This window comes from Natator depressus, chromosome 8, assembly GCF_965152275.1.
Source record: "Natator depressus isolate rNatDep1 chromosome 8, rNatDep2.hap1, whole genome shotgun sequence".
NCBI classification, from domain to species: Eukaryota; Metazoa; Chordata; order Testudines; family Cheloniidae; genus Natator; species Natator depressus.
Window position 1 is genome coordinate 4,752,741 of NC_134241.1, and position 25,629 is coordinate 4,778,369.

Sequence of the window (25,629 nt, forward strand, 5' to 3'; positions counted from 1 at the left end):
TTGCCTAGAGGGATTCTCCATGTTTTGAATCTGACTGCCTGTGAGATTATCTTCCATTCTAATTTCACAGAGGTGCTTCTTTTACCTTTTTTCTTTCTAATAAAGTTCTGTTTAAGAGCCTGACTGATTTCTCTATGATCCTAAGACCCAGGGGTTTGGGTCTGTGATCACTTTGTAACCAATTGGTTAGGATATTATTCTCAAGCCTCCCCAGGAAAGGGGGTGTAAGGCTTGGGGGAATATTTTGGGGGAATAGGAACTCCAAGTGATCCTATCCCTGATTCTTTGTTAAAATCGCTTGGTGGTGGCAGCGTATCCTTCAAGGGCAAAAAAAGTTTGTGCCTTGGGGAAGTTTTACCCTAAGCTGGTAGAAATAAGTTTGGGGGGGGTCTTTCATGCAGGTCCCCACATCTGTACCCTAGAGTTCAGAGTGGGGAGGGAACCCTGACAAACTGCTATTTATGAGGGGTGAAGGGTCCTCAGCTCGCACCACTTTTTTTTTTTTTTTTTTTTTTTGAAAAAAAGATGCCTCTCAGAGAGGGAGTTAAGCTAGCTTACTAACACTAGTGCCCCTGTTAAAGAACAGCTACAATCCTCACTGCACACTTTATTGGTCAAATAAAACCTGGAAGAGGTGGGGTGGAAATGGAAGGAAAAATCAGAATACCAGGACAATAAATATTCCCAGGACAGCTCAATTTGCAGAGTGAACAAAATTTTTGGAGGTAAAGAGAAACATATAAGAGAAGTACTCTGCTGTATCCAGCTATACTGAAAGAGCCCAAAGGAAATAGCATACTTTTTGGAAACAGAGAGGGGAATGTATTTGGTTCCAGCTTCCTGAAGGTGCAAGGATAATGGGATGCTCAAGCAGAGACCTAGCTGTCCCAAAGGAATAGAACCTAGATGTCCTGATTTCCAATTTGCTGTACTTACCAATTGATAAGATTCTTCAGACAAAACAAAAAACTTGCTCTCCAGGCATGTCTCTTGGATAACTGGGTCCCAGAACAAGTAGGGCTTTATATACTGTAATCAACATGAGGCTCGTATCAAGTGTCTCATTGCAATATTAGGCTGAACAAGTCGAAATGGCATTCAGTTGAGGTCAAGTAGTGGTTAGAACAATTATGTCATCACAAGAGTTACATCTAACAAGGTATTTGTAGAAGTTAAATCCCAACGAAATACTATAATTAATGAACACAATAAAAATGGCAAAATTGGCAACATGAGTAAACTTTTCCAGAGCAGCCTTAACTTTTGGAGATTCCAGTGTTTTGAATCCTCGATCTCAACTTTCACTGCATTAATGTGGTGTTTTTAACAACATGTAAAAGCTTTAACGATACGTCTCTGCATGACTTTTTAGTGAAGCTATGACTGTCGTGTCTTAACAAGGGACAATACCTTATTTAAAACACCCAGCCATTTATACAAAAGCAGTATTAAAAATGGTTAAGAATGGGCTGTCAGTGAATATCCAGATGATTGAGTATCAAAATAAGTGACTGATGTACAACATTATTTCAACACTAAGCAGCAGCCACTAATTTCACTTCTATGGAGTTACGTGGTACAGTAAGTAGGATTATCAGAGGTCGTTCTGAACCACCTCTGTTACATAAATATACCTTTTTTCTGCACATAGTATTTTTTTTTTTTAAAGGCTGCTTACTCAGTGATCCAGCTCTTTAAATTATGTTCAGCAATTACATTACAGCCTTGTGGCAGACAACGATTCAACGAATTGAATAATGTAAAAATTTCCAATGGCATGAAAGGTGAAAGGAAAAAAACCCCACCATCTTTTTCATCAAAGAAAGGGCTGACAAATCCAATGCTGTTTCATTCCAGACAGAAAAATTTAAATGCTGGCAATTATTGTAACATTTTGCTTTCATAAGTTGACTTTCCTTTTGATGACTGACTACTTCTGATCCAAGACGACTGTGGCAATGAGAAGTATGGACTGTCACAAGCATAGGTGCTGGAGCACCCACAGGAAAAAAAAAAAATATATATAGCGGGTGCTCAGCACCCACCAGCAGACCTGCGGATCAGTGCCTCCTCCTCCCCTGTAGTGCCTCCCACCCGCTGGGGACCCTGTCGATCAGCTCCTCCCCTCCCTCCCAGTGCCTCCCACCCACCGCAGATCAGCTGTTCAGCAGCGTGCAGGACATGCTGGGGGAGGAGGGGTGCAGAGCAGGGGCAGGGGGCGGAATGAGGCAGGAAGAGGTGGGGCAGGGGATGGAGCTTGGAGGAAAGGGTGGAGTGGGACAGAGCAGGGGTCGAGCACTCCCCGGGATCTGAGTAAGTGGGCACATATGGCCACAAGCGTATTGTTTGACGAGGTGTAATCTTCCAAGATGTTTCAACACACTAACTCTCTGAAGTTTCTTCCCTGTAAATGGCATTTTGCTGCTATTCAAATCTAGTCTCTAGCTGGAAGAGGCTTTGCTTATAATCCAATGTGAACAAGGAGAGCAACTAACAGAACAGTAGAATTTGACTGCCAGCAAAGAAGATTGTCCCGCAGTTGTAGAAGGCTCCACCACACCAGCTATGTACGATGGTTGAGAGAATCAGCATGAGAGGGAGATGTGGTCAGACTGGGCTGTACAACCTCACTACAGAATCGTCTCTTCGCCTTCTCTGGTGTTGCAGTGAGGCTGCTGACACTGGAACTGGAGGCTAATTCAGCCCCTGGCCCATCCCAGGATTTGAGGGAATGGAGAAGGTCATAGTTTGCACTGCCCTTCTGCTGCCTTTGGTCTTGTGCCGAGCAGTACTTGGCTGGGCCTGAGGTTCAAGTCTGGACAAGCATGGGGAAGGTAACATTCAGTTTTCTGATCCAAGATAAAAAATGTCCATAAAGAAGCCACTCACTGGAAAAAGAGGACATATGGTTTTTGCCTACATGCACAACAGGTACCAAAATCACCACACACAGTGGGGACTAAGCTCATTAGTTTAAAGTTCTTAAACTCATGAAAGATTCTGTCACGACAGCACTCAAAACTGAAGTCCCATCTAACCTCAAAACCAGTGTAACAGGCAACAGCAGCACAAACTACTCACCTGTTGCCCTCTCCAGATGTGCTGACTCTGGCCTGGAAAGACAATATCCCACCTGCACGAGTGAGGTGGCAGTGCAAACACCACACGCATTCCACTTTTGAACTCGGACCTCACAAGAACACAGATGCAATCCTGAGGGCGATTCATGCAACAGGGATGCCCGAGTACGAGCACGTACACGGAAACCATCAATTCAATTCACCCAGACCAAACAGCCGATGGATCATGACTTTTGGTCTCTTTGCAGCTGGAGTCAGATTCAAACTGGTGATGTAGAGGCAAGTGGCTCCTCCACTTTTACTGACTGCACTAAACCATCCAGTGCCCCAATCAACTTTAAAAAAAAAAGGTCATGAGGACTAGCAGAAAACAAGCTATGTTTCAAACTGACCTGCACCTTAACAACTTCTCCTCCCATAGTCTATTAGGACAAATATACTCATTTACCAGTCAACAGCACTATGATGAAGTAATCAGAAAGCATGCAAATTCTACATCTGATGGTCCCCAGGAGAAGAGTGACATATATGAAAATAAGGAATAGTGTCTTATTTTTCTTAGGGCCATTCTGATAACAAGGGATATAATTAAGGCCCTGCCAACCAGGATATGAAAGAGCTTAATAATTTAACTCAGATCATTAGAATTAATGAATGAAATTAAACAGCCATAAATCCACAAAGAACTGCCATAGCTAAGCATTTATTTATGATCAGGAATTGTGAAGTCATAATTCACATTTTGATCTCTGCTTACCCATAAGGATTGATGTTACTACATGTGTGGCCACCTGAAATAATCAAGTTGAGATATGTTTGCAGCAGAACTCACATGACCTGAGAGTTTCATCTTATTACATTCTAAACCTAACAACAAATTTTTATTAAGAGACACATGCTGCTGGGCAGGTTAGTTCCCATGTTTCAATTCCCCCCCCCCCAAAGTGTTTGATGCAGCCAACTGGAGGAACGTACATTTTTCTATAAGTCAAAATCATCAGCAATTCTTGCTAAAAGTCAATGCTTATATTGCAAGCATGTCCAAGAACTAGATTCGTGGCTAAAGAGTATGAGGGACGTGAGACTTTGGTGATCTTATCAGGAATACTGCTTGGATGCTAGAAACTAGCTATTAGAAGGTGGAATATAGCAATAAGTCACAGTCATGGTCTAAAATAAGAACTATAATTGCTACTTTGAAATTCTTTGGCACCCCTTTAGAAGATATGAGACAATGGCCTAGTGAAAAAGAAAGTGCCATGAAATGGCTCTCAGGCTAGAGAAGGGACATGCGCCAGCAAGAACAGTTGCTAAAGCATGACATGCTCTACACTCATGGCAAACAGGATCCCCTGTCTACAGTTCAAAACTCATGTAAAATGTTTAGTGTACTTTAAGAAAGAGTGCCACATTGACCATTTAGACAGCTAGCCTTTTCTACTGTAACTTCACTCTCTTGCTAGTTATTGGCTACCATATGCTTTATAAGAATAGATTTTGATCTGATCTATTATACTACAGGCATGGGAAAAGCAGGATGAAAAAACAGTGCACTGTGTTTGTACAAGAGGGAGGTACTGTAATGAGTAATAAATTAAACATTTCAAAAATCCTGCTTAGTAAGGCCTTTGCTGGAACATATTAAAATGCACTGTTGTCAGGGTAACCTTTTTTGGTTGAAAAATGTTTACTGCTATAGGTAACAGAATTGTCTCCCTCCTTAAATTAAGAAATAAATAGCTCTTTTTTGACACTTCCAGATAATGATTCACTAGTCTAAGGGCTTCACTAATGCAAAAAACACAGTTGCCTTTAACGGTGCGCTCTGGAACAAAATTTGGCAGCCACCAAATCCAAACACCCCGCCGCCCCCATTTTTTCCCCTATATTTCTTCAATTTCTTATCTACTTTCACCTGCTCACTGGTGACTTCCCATCCCACTTCTCAGCACTAGAAATTCCCGAACAGTCCCTCTGTCCAAAGCTGAACACAGATTAAAAGTGTAAGAGGGATTTAACACCTGGCAGCTGTAGCCAAGTTACCATATCAACTACGGTAGTCACAGATGGAATCCTCTGCAGTAACATTTTCAGGTTGAAATACAAAGATTCACTTCCTATGAAGAGACTGAGTAAACAGTGTTAAAATAAGCCAAAAACGTAAGTGATAGGAAAACAGACAGTCTCACTGCTTGCAGTAATCTCTAGACAACTTCTGCTAAAATGAAGGTATGGATAAGACTGCAGCACATATATGGAAATCCTCAGGGACTTTCCCAGCTCAAGCTGAATTCAAGCTCACTGATTCAGTGCTAAGCACACAGAACCTCAACACTGGGTCTGACAGGCTTACTAGGGTTGCCCAGCTTTTCAAAAGTATATCACTACAAAATAAACTTATATCAAAAAGGTCTGGCAGGGCTGTTTAGACACTCCTCTAAACTTTCCTTGCTTCGAGGTGCAAGCAGAACACATTTGATATTTTACTACTTCAATCATACTTGGGTTGGGGTGATCTGTTGGCAAAATCCTCTTAAGCCAACCCTAAAAATATACTTTATTATTGCAGGCTGTGGTGAGAAGGGGTCAAAGTGATACTTTTTAGCAGCTTTGGGCATCATGCAGGACTAGAAAGAGATGCAGAATTGGTGCTCTGTCACAGACTTGCTGTATGATCTTGGGCAAGTCACTTTCCACACCACCTTTTGCCTGCCTGGCTTATTTAGACAGTAAGCTCTTCGGGGCAGGGGCTGTCATTCACTCGCTGCACAGCACCTAGCGCAATGGGGTCCTGATCTCAGCTGGAACATCTAATTATAAACAGATCTGCAATTCAGGAGAGGTGAACTGGGAGAGATTTATGGAGCTCATGCCAGGACCACCACGTGAAGAGAGCAGCTTAGTCCCACGTATCCCTGGCTCAAGGCACTACCATGAGTTCCTTGACTTCTATAGTACTAGTTCACTCATGTTTTAGAAAGACAGAAAAAAAATTAAGGACTGTTTTTTATGTAAGTGTCCACTGGTTCGGTTTTATTTTTGGCACAGCCCAGTGAGCTGTCATAACTTGACATAAGACACAGTCTTCAATTCTTGTCCATCTTAACATTGGTATAAGCATGTGGCCAGAACAGTGTTCTAATTGGATCCAAGCCCAAGGAAGCTATGTAACCTTTTAAGTGCAATGTTTAAAGACAAAGCTCCACTGGAGGGAGAGAGACACGCATTATGCAGCTGTTAACTTTGCAAGAATTCTCAGTCCCAGAGACAAGCATTTTGAGTAAGTTTTTTAAATTACACGCCTCCGTACCCCTAAAAAACCAGGGCTTTCTGACTTTCAAGTGAAGATCACACATTTAAGGATTTGTTGCTGCCCCTGCCTCCTCAAAACTTTGAAAAAGTCTATATAGGGACAGAGAGGGATTTGGAAATTACTTCAGTGTGGTGAAGAAAGAATACCAGTCACCGGAAAAAGCAGCTGGGATCAGCAGGGAATGCCACTGTGCAGAAAAGGAGAATAAATAGAGGACTGAAACTTAAAAGAGAAACAAAAACTTACTTAGGGGCAGAAACAATCCCCATCAACAATGATTAAGTAGGGTGTGGAAAATAAAACTTATTTATGTAATGCAGATCTGGTTACAGCATGAGGGTCGATCCAATGACCCGATTTCACTTTCCTGTTCCTAATCTTTTATGCCAAGATGAAGAAAAGAGGGCTTGCTGAAAATGTGTTTTCTTCTGACAGTCTCAAAATACTTTAAACATCGATGCCATATATCTATAGCCTAATGCGCTTTTCAAACTACCAGGCTTTGCCTGCTAGCTAGTGAAAGTTACACTTCAGGAGAAGGACTGTAGCGGAGGGCAACACTTAGCATTTCAAAGTCAATATGGGTCAGAGCACCACTGATCGGTGTTTGAGTTAATGCTTTTACAGGAGCTTCAGAATCAGTCATAGCAGCTATTTCTCACCCTCAAGATTTTTATCTGGAAATGCTTCTCATAATAGCACTCTCATGGAGAGATCCCTGTGTTCCTTGTGTAATTCCAGATGGAAGGATCTTGTTAAAAAAACACCTTGCAGCATAAAGTAATTACCTTCTTGTTGTCTGATAATTAAAATGGAAAAAAAAAAACTTAAGAATTGCTAGACCAGACTGATGAGCCCATAAGGCCAGTACTCCATCTCAGATTTTGGCTAATGTTGGATGCTTCAGAGAAGGTACAAACTCCACATGAGACTTCAGATTGCAACATAAAAGAGGTTAGCGGAATTATTTCTTCCATCTAATGGTCACTTTATGCCATGAAGCGTGAGGGTTTCTAGCCCTCACTTTATCCTAAGTAGTTAAATCACAGTTTAATTTAATATAGCATCGCATATGGTGGTCCAAGCAGATCCAAAGGAACAAATGATTTTGGCAGTTGTGCCAATCTCATTACAAGGAAGGCAGCAGGCGCACAAATTACCCACTCCCGACCCGGGGAGGTAGTGACGAAAAACAACAATACAGGACTCTTTCAAGGCCCTGTAATTGGAATGCGTACACTTTAAATCCTTTAACGAGGATCCATTGGAGGGCAAGTCTGGTGCCAGCAGTCGCGGTAATTCCAGCTCCAATAGCGTATATTATTTAGGGGGAGGGATAGCTCAGTGGTTTGAGCATTGGCCTGCTAAACCCAGGGTTGTGAGTTCAATCCTTGAGGGGGCCATTTAGGGATCTGGGGCAAAAATTGGGGATTGGTCCTGCTTTGAGCAGGGGGTTGGACTAGATAATCTCCTGAGGTCCCTTCCAACCCTGATATTCTATGACTCTATGACAAATTAAGCACCAGGGCTGCAATCACAACAAAACTTGCTGTATTTGTGTTGCTGATGAATCATGCTGGTGATTATTTATTTGCTTGGCCCACTATGGTTCTTCATCAGAGTCATCACATTTAAGGCCATTCCCTTTTTGTGTAAAAACCTAATGCCACTTTGTGTTGGGCTTATCTCTAGCTTCTGCCCTTATTAGCCTATAGAAATGAACACAGGTGACCGCACACACTACAACTATACTGTTGAATTCTTGCTGTGCAGTACAATTTCTGTTGCAGAATAAACAGAGCCATGTGGCGAATACAGAATGGAGACTTAATATTGTTTATGGGTTATACTTAATCTATCACTGTAAGGGTTTTCAGGTACATCAGTATAAATCCAAATCAGGATGTAAATGGACAATGTGATTCTTCGTTGCTTGGTGTTTTCTGTGCCCGGAGAAGGGGAGAGAGAAATGGAGAGTATTTCTTCACACAATGCAGTCAACCTGTGGAACTCCTTTGGCAGGGGATGTTGTGAAGGCCAAAACTATAACATGGTTCAAAAAAGAACTAGATAAGATCCTGCAGGATAGGTCCATCAATGGCTATGAGCCAGAATGGACAGGGATGCAACATAATGCTCTGAGTGTCCCTAGCCTCTGTTTGTCAGAAGCTGGGAATGGACGAGACAATGGATCACTTGTTTGTCTATTCTGTTCATTCTCTGAGGCACCTCGCATTGGCTATTGTTGGAAGACTGGATACTGGGGTAGCTGGACCACTGGTCTGACCCAACATGGCCATTCTTATGAGACTAAAACTAAGACTACATGCCACTGTGCCTTAGTTTACTTGTCTGTAAAATGGGGATAATGATACTGACCTCCTTTGTAAAACTCTGAGATCTACTGGTGAAAAGTGCAATATGAGAGCTGGTTATTATGAAGGTTATGGATTTTCCAAATTTATTTTTACTTCTAGAAAGCTAAAAATGTTAAACCGTGAAGTCTCTAGGATGAAAACAATTCATCAAGATTAATTTTAATATCTTCCGTAATACAGAATTATTTTCTGTATGAAGGAAGAAAATCCCATTTAAAAAAAAAGGTCACTTTTGATTGGTTAAGAAACCAAAATAGGAAGTGTTTAAGAACCCAATATTCACAGAGTTTTGCTGATGAATACATTAATAGCACTTACTTTCCTTATTTACCACCCAGACTAAGCTCAGTGTTGTGAAAATTGCTGTTGCCACCAATACCTAAAGTAATGCAAGTGCTGTAGGAAATGCAGCTTCTTGCTCTGTTGAAGGTCTTACTGAGATATCAACTGACTGTTACTGGAGACACCAAAATCCTAAAGCTGGCTCTTGGCAGATGATAATACTCTACTCTTCTTTGCTAAACTACCTGACAAAATGCACAAAAGTATATGTAGCTATAGGTAGAGATGCTACATAGGAAGTCACTGTACCTCTGTCACTAAAGTCATCCACCAGCACAATTTCTGCTATCAGCTCAGGAGGGGAGCGATTTAGGATGCTGTGCACTGTCCGGAGGAGAGATGACCATCCTTCATTGTGGAATGGGATTATCACGCTGGTGTTTGGGAGCTTCTCCAGGTACAGCTTGTTATTGCAGCTAGACAGGGATGAAACAAGTTATAAACACACCAAGTAAACAGACACACTGTCACATTTCTCATAAATGCACGCAGCAAAGAATGTCCAAAACCTGCTGGAACGTCAGCATCTTCTCACAGGGACTTGCATACGGTTTTGCTGTAGACAGCAATAGCAGAGATGCCAGCCTTGCACTCAGACTTTATGGGATGCTTATGAAAAAAGTTAGGGAGGAATTAGGGAGATTGCTTGGATCTCTCCCTTTTCCCAACTTCTCTCCCCACCCATCCCCTCCCTATGTACAGCCAAGGAGAGGGTCTGGGCTTCCCCCCCCATTTTGCTCCAATCCCCACCCCTGAACAGGGGAAAAGGAGGACTGGCTCTCGGACAGCTGCCCTCCTCTGCCCCAAGGCCTTTAATTACCTTGGCCATTTGAGGGCCTGGCTGCCTTCCTGGGATGATCCTCCTCTTCTTCTCCATCCTCAGTTGCATTACCTCTTTCCTCCTCTGCTGCCTCCTCCTCCTGCAGCTTCTCCTCCTTCACTGATTGTACAGTGAGGGTTGAATAGGAGGCAAGCCACTGTGAGAGTTCGTGGATTTTGGGGTGCTGGATTCACCACCCGAGTCACAGGCAGCATGCTGCATTCTTCCCCATGCGGACCCTGCTGGTACCAAGAGTGCACTAGCAGGGTCCACACAGGGCAGTCAGTGTGCAACACGCAGCCTGTGGCTTGGGCGGTGAATCCAGCAGTGCTCCAACCCGTTCAAAATCACCGTGACTTGCCTCCTGTCAGATCCTTACTGTGCTGTTGGAGCATCAGTGGAGAAGAATGCCGCACACCTCCACCTCCACCACTCCCGGTGGCCACAGCGCTATTTGATGTATTCATTGGACCAAAGTGGTGGTAAGTCACACACACACACAATAAAATGGGTGCTTGCAAAATTAGCACACTGAAGCCTAAATTAGTAATTTTGTAATTACAAGCACAATTTGGGTGGATTATGGAAAATTAGGGACGGCTGGCATCTCTGCGATAGCAACGTAACAAAAATTCACGGTTCATTCTTATCTGGTGTATAATCCATTGTTTTCATATGATTTAACAACATTGACAGTGTCAAGCAATCACTATAAAGCACAGTATGGAAGATTTGCATTTACTTCCATCACTGTGAAAGCTTGTGAAACTCATGCTTGAGTCTTGTAAAAATCTTCTGCTGTGACAGTTCATTCAAGATAAATCACTGACTACTATTGTACAAGTTTTAGACAACGATTGCAATTTTATGATCAAGAATAAATTCCACAGCATTAGGAAAACATCTGTTGCCCATTTGTTCACCATTAAATCTGCTAGTTATTGGGTGGAAACAAAAGCAAAGACTGCATATCAGCTACCTCTAATTTAAAAAAAAAAAAAAAACGACTACAAATAGTTTATTTGAAAGCTCTAGTGGCTCAACTTCATTAAAAACTCTTACTGATCCTCTCCAGCTACACCTGAACAGAGTCAACACAGAAGTACTATTCTGTTTACTACTAGCAGCTCCCAACAGTTGGCAAAGAGCAGATGAAAGCAAAGATAGTATGGGAAGTTACAGGTGAGACAGAATAAGGCTATTTAGTCTAAAAGGTTATAAATGGGGAGGGGCTGGGGATAATCAGTGTCATATTTAACTGCTATCACTGTTAGGTTTGCAAACAAAGTTTATTCTCTCCAGGTATTATTTCTACAATTCCTTTAAAAGCCCTCTAACATTAGCGTGCAATATAGCACAATGTCTTATTCGAATACTGTTTACAGCACACAAGGAAAGTGAGCAATAGAACCAGAAAGCTATACAGACGCTCCCCGACTTATGCAATCGTTCCGTTCCAGAAAGCCTTGCGTAACTCAAATTTCATGTAAGTCGGAAACGTACACCCGTACGTTACGCAAAAGTTTCCGTGACTCGAAAATCCTATTTCTGGCTTACAGAGCTTTTTCCGTAAGTGTGAATTTGAATAAATCGGGTCTTGCATAACCCAGGAGTGTCTGTACCTTACTGGTGCTCAAGGTGATCCAGCACTCTGTACCAGAGCTTCTATGTTTAACAGGCCAACACAAGCTGTATCTGATGAGAATCTTAAATCTATAACCTTCTGCCTGGGGCATGTTCCTGAATATAAAACCAATTTCAGCTCCTATTCCAGAAATTAATGGGGTGGTATTAATTCAGAGTATTCTACAACATGCTCAGTTCTTTGGAAAATGCTCTTATAGACTTCATCTTACCCAAACTTCATTATAAATTGCCCTCATCACATCACTATAAAACACTAGACACTCCATTTCCAAATACATCTTTTTAAGGAGGGGAAAATGCACACCAGAAACTTTCGGTCATTAGTGCTTTCATTTCAAGTCTCCTTTAAATATACCCCGGTTCACTTCTCTAGCTAATCCTAGCATCAATTATATCCAGTACTGTTTATCCTCTTCTTGAGACTCACATAATTATAACTTGCTATGGTAAGGGAAGTTTAACTCAAGAAAACCAGCTGCATTGGTATCATTAGTCATAGCTTAAATTGTTGGTGACCCAGACACCTCACTTATTAATTTTAACTAGGGACCAGAGCCTGAAGTTAAACATTTTTAAAAAGTCAAAGTAACTGACTTCCGATTGCTAATTCTGCAACTTAGTGACACATTAGGAAACATGAGCCAATACATTAATTCCTCAGGTACCATCTGAAGCTTAAATTCTCAAAGCCCAAAACAATCCAAATAAATGCAGTTTAGCAGAGTTGAAGTTGCCTGAAGCTCAGTTATGTTCATAATGAGATAGCAAAGTTGAGACAGAAAAAGAAAAAATATTTTTAAAAAAGTCCTAGCTTCTAATTTGTTTGCAAGACTTCTAGATGAAATTACTGCCATCAAGTTTGAAAAAGCTTTCCATGGAAGAAATTCACACTCGAGTATTTAAAAAGATAAGTTTATAAAGTGACTAAGAACCATATACCCCCCATAACCAAAGCACTCTGTGGCATTGTTTAGGAAAGCCTTAAGCCTTTCACGACTACATGAACATGAAGGATTTTCTCCTTAGCAATTAGAGAAAAACTAAGTAAAATTTGATGCCACTCCACAGGAAAGACATCTTAGCTAGCTGAATTCAACAGTCAAAAGTAGTTTCTGACTAGAGCTACTTTGTGGCCATGCTTATAATCCCTAGAAAGAGAAGTTTATTATAAAGCCCTGAGTATCTGAGAAAATTCACTTCATAGACCCTTCACAATATGAGTCAATCTTTTTGGAATGCTCCAAAATTGGTTTTCCTTCCTTGATGTTTCAAGATTGTGAAACTTAGTTTCTGTCAGACTTCCAAGAGGAATTAATGGCTCATGGAACTGTACAGTCTCACTTCCAACTGGTCACTTATGCAAAACTAACCCAGGTAATTAGTGACCAAGTCATTACCATCTGATGGCTCTTTGGTGCAGTTGTCAAGTGAGCTGGACATTTAAATCCAATTTCCAGTAGAGAGATGACCATAAAATTTTTGCTTTAATTGTTCTATGGCTGTGGCCATTTCAGTATACAATTTAATCAGCATGAAAAAAGTGATCTATGAGGCAGGAGGTAGCCACCTCCCCGAAAGGGTTGAGGCTCCAACAGTACATAAAAATGAAATACAGAAATAGAATAAATTCTAGTGGGAATGGCAAATTAGGGCATCTAGACTTTCATTACCACAAATACCAAGTATATACTCACTTTGGGTGCCTGATATCTGGAAGGGAGCGATTAAGAGAAATTTTATCGCTCACAAAGATATTAAAGCCATTTTCCCTGTATGCTTGGTCCACTTGCTCTGCATCAGTCATCGGATAAGGTTTTCCCTGCTCTCCATTTCCTATGGATAGATACAAAATAAACCTGTATCATCATGGCGAATCACAGTCTAAGTGGCCAGAGACTGACACAAAAGCAGTCATCTTTTCTGTGAAAATTCTTTCTTCAACAACACTGTTTGTACATAGTTGATATTCCGAGTTACAAGAAATTCTCAGCACTGGGTTAACTTCATCAACTTATTTTAATGGGTACTGTATATTTTGCTAGAAACACTCAGCTGTGCAAATATGAAACATTAAGCTCTTCACTCTGAAGCCAGAATTGAAGGGATTAGAGACTGATAGGACCAAAGCTGGATCCATTAGGTTTCTTTTGGTTTACAGATGTGAGTGCCTGTACATGGTATAAACATTTCTCATCTCAGCCTCACCCCCCATCCCAAAGCGGTTACTGACATTTAAAAGGGAAATCTTGGAAACATTTTATTAAGGTGAGCAAGGCAGCCTTAACTTTACATTTCCACATGTTTGAGTGTCCTTCACCATCGTAACTCTTTTGTATTAGAATTTAAGCACTCCGAATTGCGCGTCAAACTATGGAAACAAAACAGATTCCTCTAGAATGACAGCGCTTGTAGAGTTTACAAAACAATGTTTCTCCTTTCATGGGTCCGCAATATTTGTCAGAACTGTAAAGGCATTTATAATTTTTTAAACAGCACCCACCCTTGAAGTGCCAATATGCTGCCACCATCTTCTACTCAAGAGACTGGCGAAAATGCTTCTCATTCCCTGTCACTCTTGAGCGGTACAGAGGCAGCTGATGTTGATCAGTGTTAAGAACATACGAGCATGCTGTTCCCCCCCTTCAGTCTGCTGAATAAGGGACCACACCATTTTATGATCCACATTAGATACATTTATAAGTGATCTTACATACCTATGCGCTCCAAGTCCCTCCTTATAGCTTCTTTATCATGCCAGTCCTTTTTCCTTTGTCCATCATCAAAGTAAACTTCTTTCCTTTGCCTCACATGCGAGCCCTTTTAATACACACAAGATTAGAGCCATTACACCTTTGAAACACATTTACCCATCCACAAAGAGAAAAGCCAATACCCACTTCTCCTTGCCCGAACCAGAACTTGCAGAAGGGGCAGCTTTTATTTGCAGCTATGTCCAGCAGAAGATTTTCCTTGCCCCAAAACACTGTTCTATAATTATCTTCAAATATGGTACAGCGGTGTAGGACCATACTTAAAATGAGTGTAATGTCTGTTAGTAAGGACACCTTTAAATCGCAAAGTCCATTAAAAACTCATTTTCACATTAAAAGTTAACTGGTCTTATTTCCTATTTATCTAATAAAGCTTTATAATGGGCAACCTATTTCAGAATCGTTACTAATCAGCATACAGTAGCACCTCAGAGTCATGAACACACGAGTTACGAACTGACCAGTCAACCACACACCTTATTTGGACCTGAAGTGTGAAGTACACAATTAGGTAGCAGCAGAAACCAACAAATAAAAAGGCAAATAAAATACCGTGTTAAAAAAAATAAAGGGAAAGCAGCATTTTCCCTCTGCATAGTAAAGTTTCAAAGCTGTGTTAAGTCAATGTTCGGTTGTAAACTTTTGAAAGAACCACCCTAATGTTTTGTTCAGAGTTACAAACAACCTCTGTTCTTGAGGTGCTCGTAACTCTGAGGTTCTACTGTACTACCATATTGGAATAAAATTGGGGAAACAAACTTGAAGAAGACTTCAGTCTCTCAATACTTAATAGCAAGTTTTCACATGAAGCATGGCCCCTATTATCTATCCTTTTCACTGTAGCTTTCAAGTTTCAGGAACAATCATCAAGGGCATTTTTCTGGGGTGGGGTGAATAAAGGGCAGGGTGATACCCGTACAAGACATAGAAATTGTAGTATTCAGGGCCACAGACTTAATGAATCTCACCCCAGGTTTCTTGCCTGAATTTTAGGGGACTAAATAAAATCTGAAAAGTTAGAGTAAAAGGTTTGTCTGCCAATCATTCTCCATGATGTGTTACCTAGGGAGGTGGTAGAATCTCCTTCCTTAGAAGTTTTTAAGGTCAGGCTTGACAAAGCCCTGGCTGGGATGATTTAATTGGGGATTGGTCCTGATTTGAGCAGGGGGTTGGACTAGATGACCTCCTGAGGTCCCTTCCAACCCTGATATTCTATGATTCTATGATGTGATACTACACCGATATGTATAAATGAGTGCATTACTTGTAGAAACTACATCATAGAAACAGTTGTTTAGCAGACCTCCAGTAGTATCTATAAAATCCTGGCTTTTTAAAATTCCTCTTGTACTGAATGGTAATTCCATAGTATAGCATTATGCATTCCATTAAAAATAAAATGTACACTTTTCTATGCAGGAGAAATTTTAGAGTATAGATGGTATGTATGTGGATATATACATATTTGTGTATATGGAGAGTAACAGGGTGAAAAGAGGTTATTTTGTTTGCATCTTTTCAATAGAAAGATGCATTTCCTTTGTTAAAAAGCAGACAATTGACAGAGCTTACAGTCTGTAAAGTAAGACACACGAAAAAGATGCCTTTAGATTAAAATACTTGCAGCAGAAATATAGTAGAATATTAAGCATAAGCACTTCCAAATCATAAGCCTGGAGTTGCTCTCTCTCAAGTAATGCCCCTTCCCCTAAAGTGCAAAACCCCCTCCTATTATTCTATTATGAATGAGTCTGCTGGATTTTTTCCTAAACCTACTCCACATGTTACATGTCACAATAAGAAATTTGCAAACACTTTGGTCCTCTTTCCACACTTCACAGATACAGCCTTGGAGACTTAAGGAATCACAGAATAAAAGCATGGCTGGGGCTAGTGCTTTGGATGTCACAATATTACTAACATTAACAGCTTCATTACTTCCTCTATACAGCAGGCGTCTACAGCATTCTACTGGGGGAGCAATCACAGGACCTTCTGGACACACACAAAAATCTTGGGCCCAGCATTTTGCACAATCTGATAACAAGCCTGTTTTGGAGTCCTGTAACAGAGGCTCTTCATCTGTTTAAACAATTAAAATGTATGAACTCATCATTTTTATGCCTTGATTTGTCTTGGGAACATTTCATTCTTCTCTTTTTACCCCCATAAATATTCATACCTGAATGGGCACCAAAGTACGGTACTGCAATCTGCAGCTATGGAACACGCATCCTAATACTGCGATCTAAGCCTTACTTCGCCTGTCCATCCAACAAAATATAATTCGACCAAGCTAACATTTTTAGGACACCCAGACATGTCACTTGCAGTTCAAAGTGATGTCATGAGACTAAATCCCAATTTAATCTCATTAACAGCTGCCATTTTAACCCTAACCATATCTAATTGCTCTGCTGCACTAGTCACATCTATAGTTACCCATTCGTTTCCATGCATTACAATACAACAACAGAGCCTTTCAGTCTAGGATCACAAAATGACTTACAAACAATCTTCAAAGCAGCCTGATAAGATCAGGATTATACCTATTTTGCAGATGGGCACACAGAAGCATAGCTGAAACGTGGCCATCGCAGACAGAAAGGTCCTAGTTATGTGTTCTAACTACTAAACCCCATTTAATCCCCTTGAATAAAAATGTTTCCAAGGTAGTATATTGAATTTTTCACCTCTTGCTGTTAGCAATTCTAGCTTTACTCTCATGGTGCATGATGTCATGGAAAGCAAGCTGATGGGGGTTCAAAGAAAAGCACCAGCGCTGAATGTCTGTGGTCAATTTATGAGTAAAGATTAGGAGACTTAAGTATGGACAAGGATGCGGATAAGTGAGACATTCTCTGAAAATATTTATAGTGTGCAGACAGTAAGAAAAGAAAGGAATTATTTAGGATGGCATACAGCAGTATAACTACATCTGGGGATGTAATTAAGAAAAGTAAAAACCTTGACAAATGAGTGCTGGTTAAGCTGTTAAAGGGAAGCAGAAGACTTATTGTTTGGGACATTTAAAATTAATGTAAACAAACTAGTAGGAAAACTTCCTGTGGAGTAAATCCTGCATCGGCAGGGAGACAGACCAGGTGAACTAACAGATCTTTTTCATCTACCTTATGATTCTGTAATTATTGCAGCCTATCTTCTCCATTTTTTTTTGCATATCTTCCCGCCACCAAAAGTGATGGCTCACCTTTTACCTTAAATATTGCTTATTGGAGAAAATGGCCTTTTCTCCCTCCCACCAATAAATATCCCTTTATCAGCCACTGATCTCCGTCCAAATGCAGAGATTGCTAACATATTTTCAGATATACATTTCACACCTATTAGGACACAAACTGAATAAAATCACCAACTATCTAACATTCCTCTCTAGCTAAATTTGTTGATGGACTAGGGTTTTTAAAAAGTATTAGGAATGTACCTTCTGCCCAGACTGTTTCACTGCAGCACGCAGAAACAAAACTAGTCTAGCTCTGAAATGCCAGGGCTTCTTCCCTCGAAGACCTGAGTGACAGCAACTGAATTAGCCTTTTCCCACAGGGCTATTTCTCACCTGCTCACCCCACCTGCACTCAGACAAAGTGAAGATCAAATTAAGCTGCCTCAGCTGTATAGTGAACATTGGTGACATAGCAAAACATATGGAAGCCTTCTTGATCCATCACTAGCTTTGAGCACTCAGCAGCTGACCTTCCAGTGATCTGCCACACGTCATTCAGGTATTTTCTGGCTTGGCTGTCCCCTACTATGGTGATTTGCCGCGATTCCTTCCATGACAGCTTTCTCAAAGGTAGCTACCTCAGGCACACAGATGAAAAACAAAACACATAAGTTGATGCCCGTTGATTTCCAACAGCAGGGTCTGCATCTTTCCAATATTTTTAACCATTATTCATCTTTTTCATCCAGCAGATACACAAAAGTTTTCACCAGGACCATATCTCAAAGACTTCAATTTTCTTCTTGTCAGCAGCATTAATCCCCCACAATTCACAACCATATGTAGGGGCAAGTGTAAGCAAAGAGAATACTCCTGCTTTGCCTTATTTGGTTAATCTCAGGCGGTTATTAATATGATGGAGCAATTTGTAAAATTCACAAGTAACAGAAGAACATGTTACTGTCCATTCAGACCCCATTAGGGAAGGCGGCTGCACTTGGAGGGGACATGTGAAAACGAGGAGTTAAAACCCTGGAAAACGTATCTTTCAGATACAGTCTGTGACACTCCCCTTCAGATCATTTGACCCGTGATGATGACAACATTTAATATTGGGTAATGAGCTGTAGCTCAGGCCTGCGTGTGATAGTTTGGTGTTTCTGAATAAAGGTCAATTGCTACATTCTACATGGACAAATCTTATGTGTTCTTCATCAAGAAGTGGCAGATAACATGAGGTGAAGACAAGGAAGACAGGCCAGTGATGATGCAGGAGCAATAAAAATTGGAGTAGCTGAGTTATTTCTGGCACAGAAATCTGAATGAGTTTTCAGCATGACTAAGCCCACTTTGCTGTTCTGCCACAATGGGCAAAAGAGTTTCTGTCTACCATATTTACTTCCAATTTTCCAGACAATATGCCACCAATATCAAACATCAGGCAGTCTCTCCAAAGTTCTCTTAAAATGCACTATTATATTACAGGATTTTTATTCTCTTGGCATACTGTTCAAAAAAGCCAGTTCTGCTCACTAGCCTCTCCCTATTTATCAGGGTGTTGCCTGCTCAATCCAAGTTATGGAAATGGTTGGCAAAATAGGAAAGTTTCCTTGTGGGTGAGGTGGTTTTGTTTTTTCATTTTCTTTTTAAACATGGCTGTGTGTGTGAACATGAGTAAGGCTCCATGTCTGTCACAGAGGTCACTGATTCTGTGACCTTCCATGACCTCTGACTTCTGCAGCGGCCCGTGCAGCTGGCCTGGGCCATGAATTTTTGTTTACTGCCCATGACCTGTCCATGACTTTTACTAAAAATACCCGTGACTAAAACGTAGCCTTAAACATGAGTACTGCACTGGATACTACAGCAACTTGCCAAGCACAAACCACCTTGTGTCAGTAACCTCTTTGGCCTCCTGTTTATAAAACTCTGGACTTACACAGCACAGCAGAGAACCATGCTACTTTACCCATTTTATTGTTTGCTGTGATTTGACACCTGTTACAGAAGCATCACTGAAAGTCAATCTAGAAATTTTATCTAATCTCATGTCTATAATTTAACAAACTAGGATCACACTTCTAGACATAACTAGGGTTCAGTCAGTTTCACACCAGCACTGCCAAAGGAGGGAGAGGGGACAGCGTGGGGCTACTTGTCATCCACCTCTCTCTCTAGTCCCCCTACTTGTTTCTTCCGCCTAGCATCAATGCATAGTGAAACCACGACGTGCGAGAGGATTCACACAAAAAGAAATGGCAAATGTTAACCTGCTTTGGACACACATACTTCTTTATAAAAGCTATTGTAAATCTCAAATGCAAAGCTGATATAAAATCATAACAGCATATGCTATATTTTAGATCTTCTTGGTTTCAGAGATGCAGAAATTACATTACTCAATCCCAACCAGGAGCACTCCATAACATTTCACTGAATTCAGATAAATGTTTCCAAATATTTGCTTTAATTGTGCCACTTACAAGCAACCAACATTTTCATAGGTTTTGCAGGTCACCATTCAAATATTTTTATAAGGTTACTGAGAGTCCTTGGCAAGAATCACATCAACATCAGCAATATCTACTGAATGTTAAGGCCTTGTCTGCACTACGGGGGGTAAGTCGATCTAAATTATGCAACTCCAGCTACGTGAATAATGTAGCTGGAGTCGACTTAGCTTAGGTTGACTTACTGCAGTGTCTACACCGTGCTGCATCAACAGGAGATGCTCTCCCGGTGACTTCCCTTACTCTTCTTGTTCTGGTGGAGTACTGGAGTTGACAGGAGAATGATCTGCGGTAGATTTAGTGGGTCTTTACTAGACCCGCTAAATTGACCCCCAGTGCTTTGATCACCACAGCGTAGATCCCCGGTAAGCGTAGACATGCCCTATGTTTGAAGGCTATTATTTTTTTACTAGTTGCCATAGTCAGCCTCATTAAAGTAGTCTGCCATAGTTTCAATGAAACTTCTCAGCATTCACAACGCTGACATATTCAAAATACACGAGGCCTGTGACATCAGTCCAACTACAGAAGTCTGCTGAAGCTGAGTCATTAAGATCAGGGAGGAATTTTTTTCTTCTTCAGTGTACTGCACTGTTGTGAATTTAATCAATAAATGCTACCAAAACAGTCAAAACTCCTTTTATTATACGATCTCCCTCCTCCCCACGCTACAAATTCCACAGTTATGAAATGTAATTAACAGTAGCACATGGTGTGGGACTACAGACTACACGTCATGGATTTAAGCGAGGGGGAGGGTTAAACTACTAACATGTTGATTATTCCTCTTAATCTTGCTACGGGGGCCATTTAATAAGTGTTGCCGATGTTGACGTTATTTTGCCAAATGTATTTTTATTCATCTTTAATACTTTTTATAAAGAGTATTTGAGCATCAGAAATCTAAACACAATGGAGGAGCAGACTGTTTAGCTTTTTAAATGGCATCCTTCAGGGATGCTGCATGGAATTTATCTTTAAGTAGTAAATTATGGATATTAAGCAGGTTGATAACATCCCCATAAGCAGGAACTCTAGACTAAATCTGAGCATGCTGCAATACCTAGACAAATCTTTGGGACTGAGTTCAGCTTTAAATTTTAAACAAATGTATCTGTGCGTATAACTAAGTTTTCTTGCGTTTTGTCACCAGTACTTACCATGAACTTCAATTACACATCAAAAGGCATTACCATATTTTGCCTAAGAGAATAAATATGACTGTACCTTGTTCTTGTTTAAAAAATTAAATTTTAGTTTAGAAATGTGGAGGACATTCTTTGACAGCTGTATTTACAGAATCTGCATATGCAGTATAGGTAGATAAGCATTTTACAGATGAGGGGTTTTGTCTATATAAACTATAGCTGCAAATTTAAGTTCTTGGCTAAGGCCTACTAAAACTTTGAAATTTTATGTTTTGCAAAGCAAGAAACTGAGGCAGAGCAAAATTATGTATATTTTTTTAAAAGTTAGCTGTAAAGAGAAATTAAACGTTTTATAGCTCTCAAGGCTAGATCATCATCATCATCATCAAGTCTAACCTCCCATATAACAGGTATAGAATTTCACCCAATAATTCCTACAGCAAGACCATAACGTCTGGTTATCCTAAAGCATTTTCCTTTCCTTAAACACAACGTTGTTTATCACTTCTTAGTGGTATTTTTGTAGCTATGTCGTAAACTAATCTCCTTCCTCTGTTTCCATCCTTCATTTTCACTGAAAATGAATTAAAGTAGAAAGGCACATTAAGCAATACATTGAAAATGGATTTAGACAGATTGCTGTAAATAGCCCCTTCTGTTGTCTACCATGCTTTTACTTAACATTCTGCCAAAGGAATCGATTAGCATTCAAATGGCGAAACATACAAAAATGGAATTTTAATCTTTTGTTTAATCACTATTTAGTGTGCCTGGCTCCAGCCAGAATAAATGGAGAGGATGGAGATGTAAGCCAACTGTTTTCTGTATGAGGAAAGAAGATTTGAAGTACACCCTCTAATCACAGTGTTGCAGTTTTCAAAACCTGTTCGGCAAACATTTTTTGGGACTGAATCTGGCAGAAACAAGAAAAGAGCAGCAGTATACAAAGACAAAGTGCTATAAGCAGTTAGGTTACCGTTTTGTCCTCAAATTCATGTATTACACTGCAAATACACAAGTTCTGCTGTAAGTTACTGTATGGGTTTGTACTCTGCAGAAGGTGCTGACCAAAGCAAAATAAGAGGAGGAAGCAATGTTCCCTTTAATTTTTACATCCATGTGCGGAATGAATTTTGTTATGTGCACCAATATGGAAGTGATGTGTGGTGGAGGGGTGGGGCCGAGGGGTTCAGAGTGTGGGAGGGGGCTCAGGGATGGGGCAGAGGGTTGGGGCTCTGGGATGGGGCCCAGGGATTAGGGGTTTGGAGTGGGGGGGGGGCTCAGGGCTGGGACGGAGGATTGGGTGCAGGGGGTGAGGGCTCTGGCTAGGGGTGATGGCTCTGGGGTCAGGCCAGGGATGAAGTACAGGCTGCACCGGGACTGCAACAGGGAGAGAGGACTCCCCCCAGCCCTCTCATGCTACTGCAGCCCCAGGGTCTCTCTTGCCGGCTGCAGCAGCCGCGGGGCCGAGGCACCTCTCGCCAGTTGCGGCGGCTCCGGGGTCATGGGAGAGGCGCCTCTCCCACCGCGTGTCTGCACGGCCACACAGCTTAGCGAGAACACAGGGAGGAAGGAATACTTCCGTCAACCATTGCAAAAAAGTTAAGACTGGATGTAGAGCCATAAAGATATGTTAAGTAAGTTAACAGGTTAATGACTGAAACAAACAGTCGTGAATTACAGAGTAGAGGAAAGCTTTAGTTAAGAGGCCCCAGTCAAGGTTGAGCTCTTAAACTGAACCAGTCTTGACAACTGTCCACTACTTTAAATCTTTTTACGCCATGTAAAGGAGAGGGGAGAACAGGACAGTGAGGCAGAACTGGAATGGCCAGCAGTGGCAGCAGAATTTCAGCATGACAAAGGTCACTCTCCTAGAAGTCTGGGCAGAGCATCCTGGAGCTACAGTGGCAGAATACCAACACGAGAGTTCCCCCTAGCATGTTGAAGCATGTTGCTATCATCATCTGGAAGCTCACCGAGCCTAATTGCTACTTGGCAGTAGCAAACCAGTTTGGTGCTGGTAGATCAAAGATCAGAGACTTTCTGAATGTTATGGAGAGCCAGAGAGCCTGTCTCTGCAGAATGTCCGAAGCGGTCAGAGAAACAGAGTCATGGACACATTGTGCTCCCACTTTGGAGATGGAGGTAATGAATATATAGGTAATGAATGTACCTATATATTGAAATGACTGAAATATGTATTGATTTTATTAACAATAGATACTACAGGGGGTTTGGGGGGTGGGGTAGGGAGAGAACAGGTTATGTAATGGCTGGGTTGAACTGTACCTCAATGAAATTATGCAGCTCAGTTACTCCAAAATAGCTTTCTTTGTCAGGGTAACAAGCATTGTGGATAGATGTGGTATATCTTGAGTTTAGTAAGGTTTTCAATACTGTCTCTCATGACCTTCTCAGGAGCTACTACAGGTGGGTGCATAACTGGTTGGAAAACTAAAAATACCCGTGACTAAAATGTAGGCTTAAACAAGAGTACTGCACTGGGTACTACAGCAAATTGCCAAGCACAAACCACCTTGTGTCAGTAGCCAGAGAGTAGTTATCAGTGGTTCACAGTGAAGCTGTAAAGGCATATTGAGTGGGGTTCCACTGGGATCAGTTCTGGGTCCAGTTCTGTTCAATATCTTCATCAGTGATTTAGATAATGACAGAGAGAGTACACTTAAAGTTTGTGGATGATACCAAGCTGGGTGGGGTTGCAAGTGCTTTGGAGGATAGGATTAAAATTCAAAACGATCTGAACAAACTGAAGAAATTGTCTCAAGCAAATAGGATGAAATTCAATAAGGACAAATGCAAAGTATTCCACTTACGAAGGAACAATTAGTTGCACACATACAAAATGGGAAATGACTGCCTAGGAAGGAGTACTGTGGAAAGGGATCTTGGGGTCACAGTGGATCAGAAGCTAAATATGAATCAACTGTGTAACACTGTTGAAAAACAAAAACAAAACAAAAAAAACCCCCATCACTCAGGGATGCATTAGAAGGAGTGTTATAAGCAAGACACAAGTAGTAATTATTCTGCTCTATTCCGCACTGATTAGGCGTCAACTGGAGTATTGTGTCCAGTTCCAGGCACCACATTTCAGGAAAGATGTGGACAAACTGGAGAAAGTCCAAAAAGAGCAACAAACATGATTAAAGGTCTAGAAAACATGACCTATGAGGGCAGATTGAAAAAAAAATGGGTTTAGTCTGGAAAAGAGAAGACTGAGAGGGGCCATGATAATAGTTTTCAAGTACGTAAAAGGTTGTTACAAGGAAGAGGGAGAAAAATTGTTCTCCTTAACCTCTGAGGATAGGACAAGAAGTAATGGGCTTAAATTGCAGCAAGGATGGTTTAGGTTGGACATTAGGAAAAACTTCCTGTCAGGGTAGTTAAGCACTGGAATAAATTGCCTAGGGACGTCGTGGAATCTCCATCATTGGAGATTTTTAAGAGCAGATTAGACAAATACCTGTCAGGGATCGTCTAGATAATACTTAGTCCTGCCTTGAGTGCAGGGGACTGGACTAGAAGACCTCTCGAGGTCCCTTCCAGTCCTACGATTCAATGAAAATGAATATGAGTTAAACATAGATAGAACACTACTTGAATAAAAAACAAAAACAAAAAACAGTTGACCAGAAGTGTGGTGCAAAAATTAAGACCAATGGAACTGAGGCATGGCCAAACGAAGGATTGCTCAGCTCCTGTAGTTGATGTAATCAAAAGGGTTGTCCCCCCTCCAAGGGGTGGGCAGGTTGCTGTGGGAAAGTCCTGTAATTATGTTGACTGAAATGGTGGTCCCAATCAATAGGGTGCTCTCTCCATAGTTTGCAGGACATTGCAAGATTGGGGTGCAGTGCTTGACATTTTTAACAAAAAAACCATCATAGCTGTTTGCTGCTGCACTGTCTGAATCATGGCCCTCTCCAACGCAATACATTCCCCCATCCCTCCCCTTTGATCATTTGTGAATGCTCCAAGAAACCACCCCTCCACACTTCTGCCTCCGGGGCCCTCTCTTGAGACAAATTCATTAGTTCCTGGAACATTTTCTCTTTTCCCCTTACCGGAGGCACAGAAGTTCAAAGCATCAGCTACAGGGCAGGTCCTAAAGTCTGCAGGATTAGAAAATTGTCACTCTTATTTACAAAGCACCTTTCACACTAAATAGATGGGCAGTTTACAACTCCTACCACTATAGATTTGTACTAAACAAGTTCTCTTTCTTTTAAAGGAAATTTGAATAGACTCCCTGAATAAGGAAACTGATTTCATAGACATGTTTTAATTACTAAAACACCCTTGCACCAAAAACCTCTAAGTTGCATCTAAAACACACCAGCATATCAATTGTTTAAGATCTTAAAGAGCAGCCGGGGAAGTGATCCCGGGAAAAGTGGTCAAATTTGCAGCTACCCTGT

At 41.1% G+C, this 25,629-nt stretch overlaps 1 protein-coding gene across 2 annotated transcripts in view; it reads right to left on the minus strand.

Moving 5' to 3' along the window:
* Positions 1-25,629, minus strand: part of GALNT10 (polypeptide N-acetylgalactosaminyltransferase 10) — a 124,141-nt gene that overhangs the window by 57,166 nt on the left and 41,346 nt on the right. For both annotated transcript variants that reach the window (XM_074960247.1, XM_074960248.1), the window contains exons 2-4: positions 14,295-14,397; positions 13,275-13,413; positions 9,363-9,529 (exon numbers count right to left, since the gene is read on the minus strand). In XM_074960247.1, the coding sequence (XP_074816348.1) occupies positions 9,363-9,529; positions 13,275-13,413; positions 14,295-14,397 (409 nt within the window). The remainder of the gene's footprint in view (positions 1-9,362; positions 9,530-13,274; positions 13,414-14,294; positions 14,398-25,629) is intronic.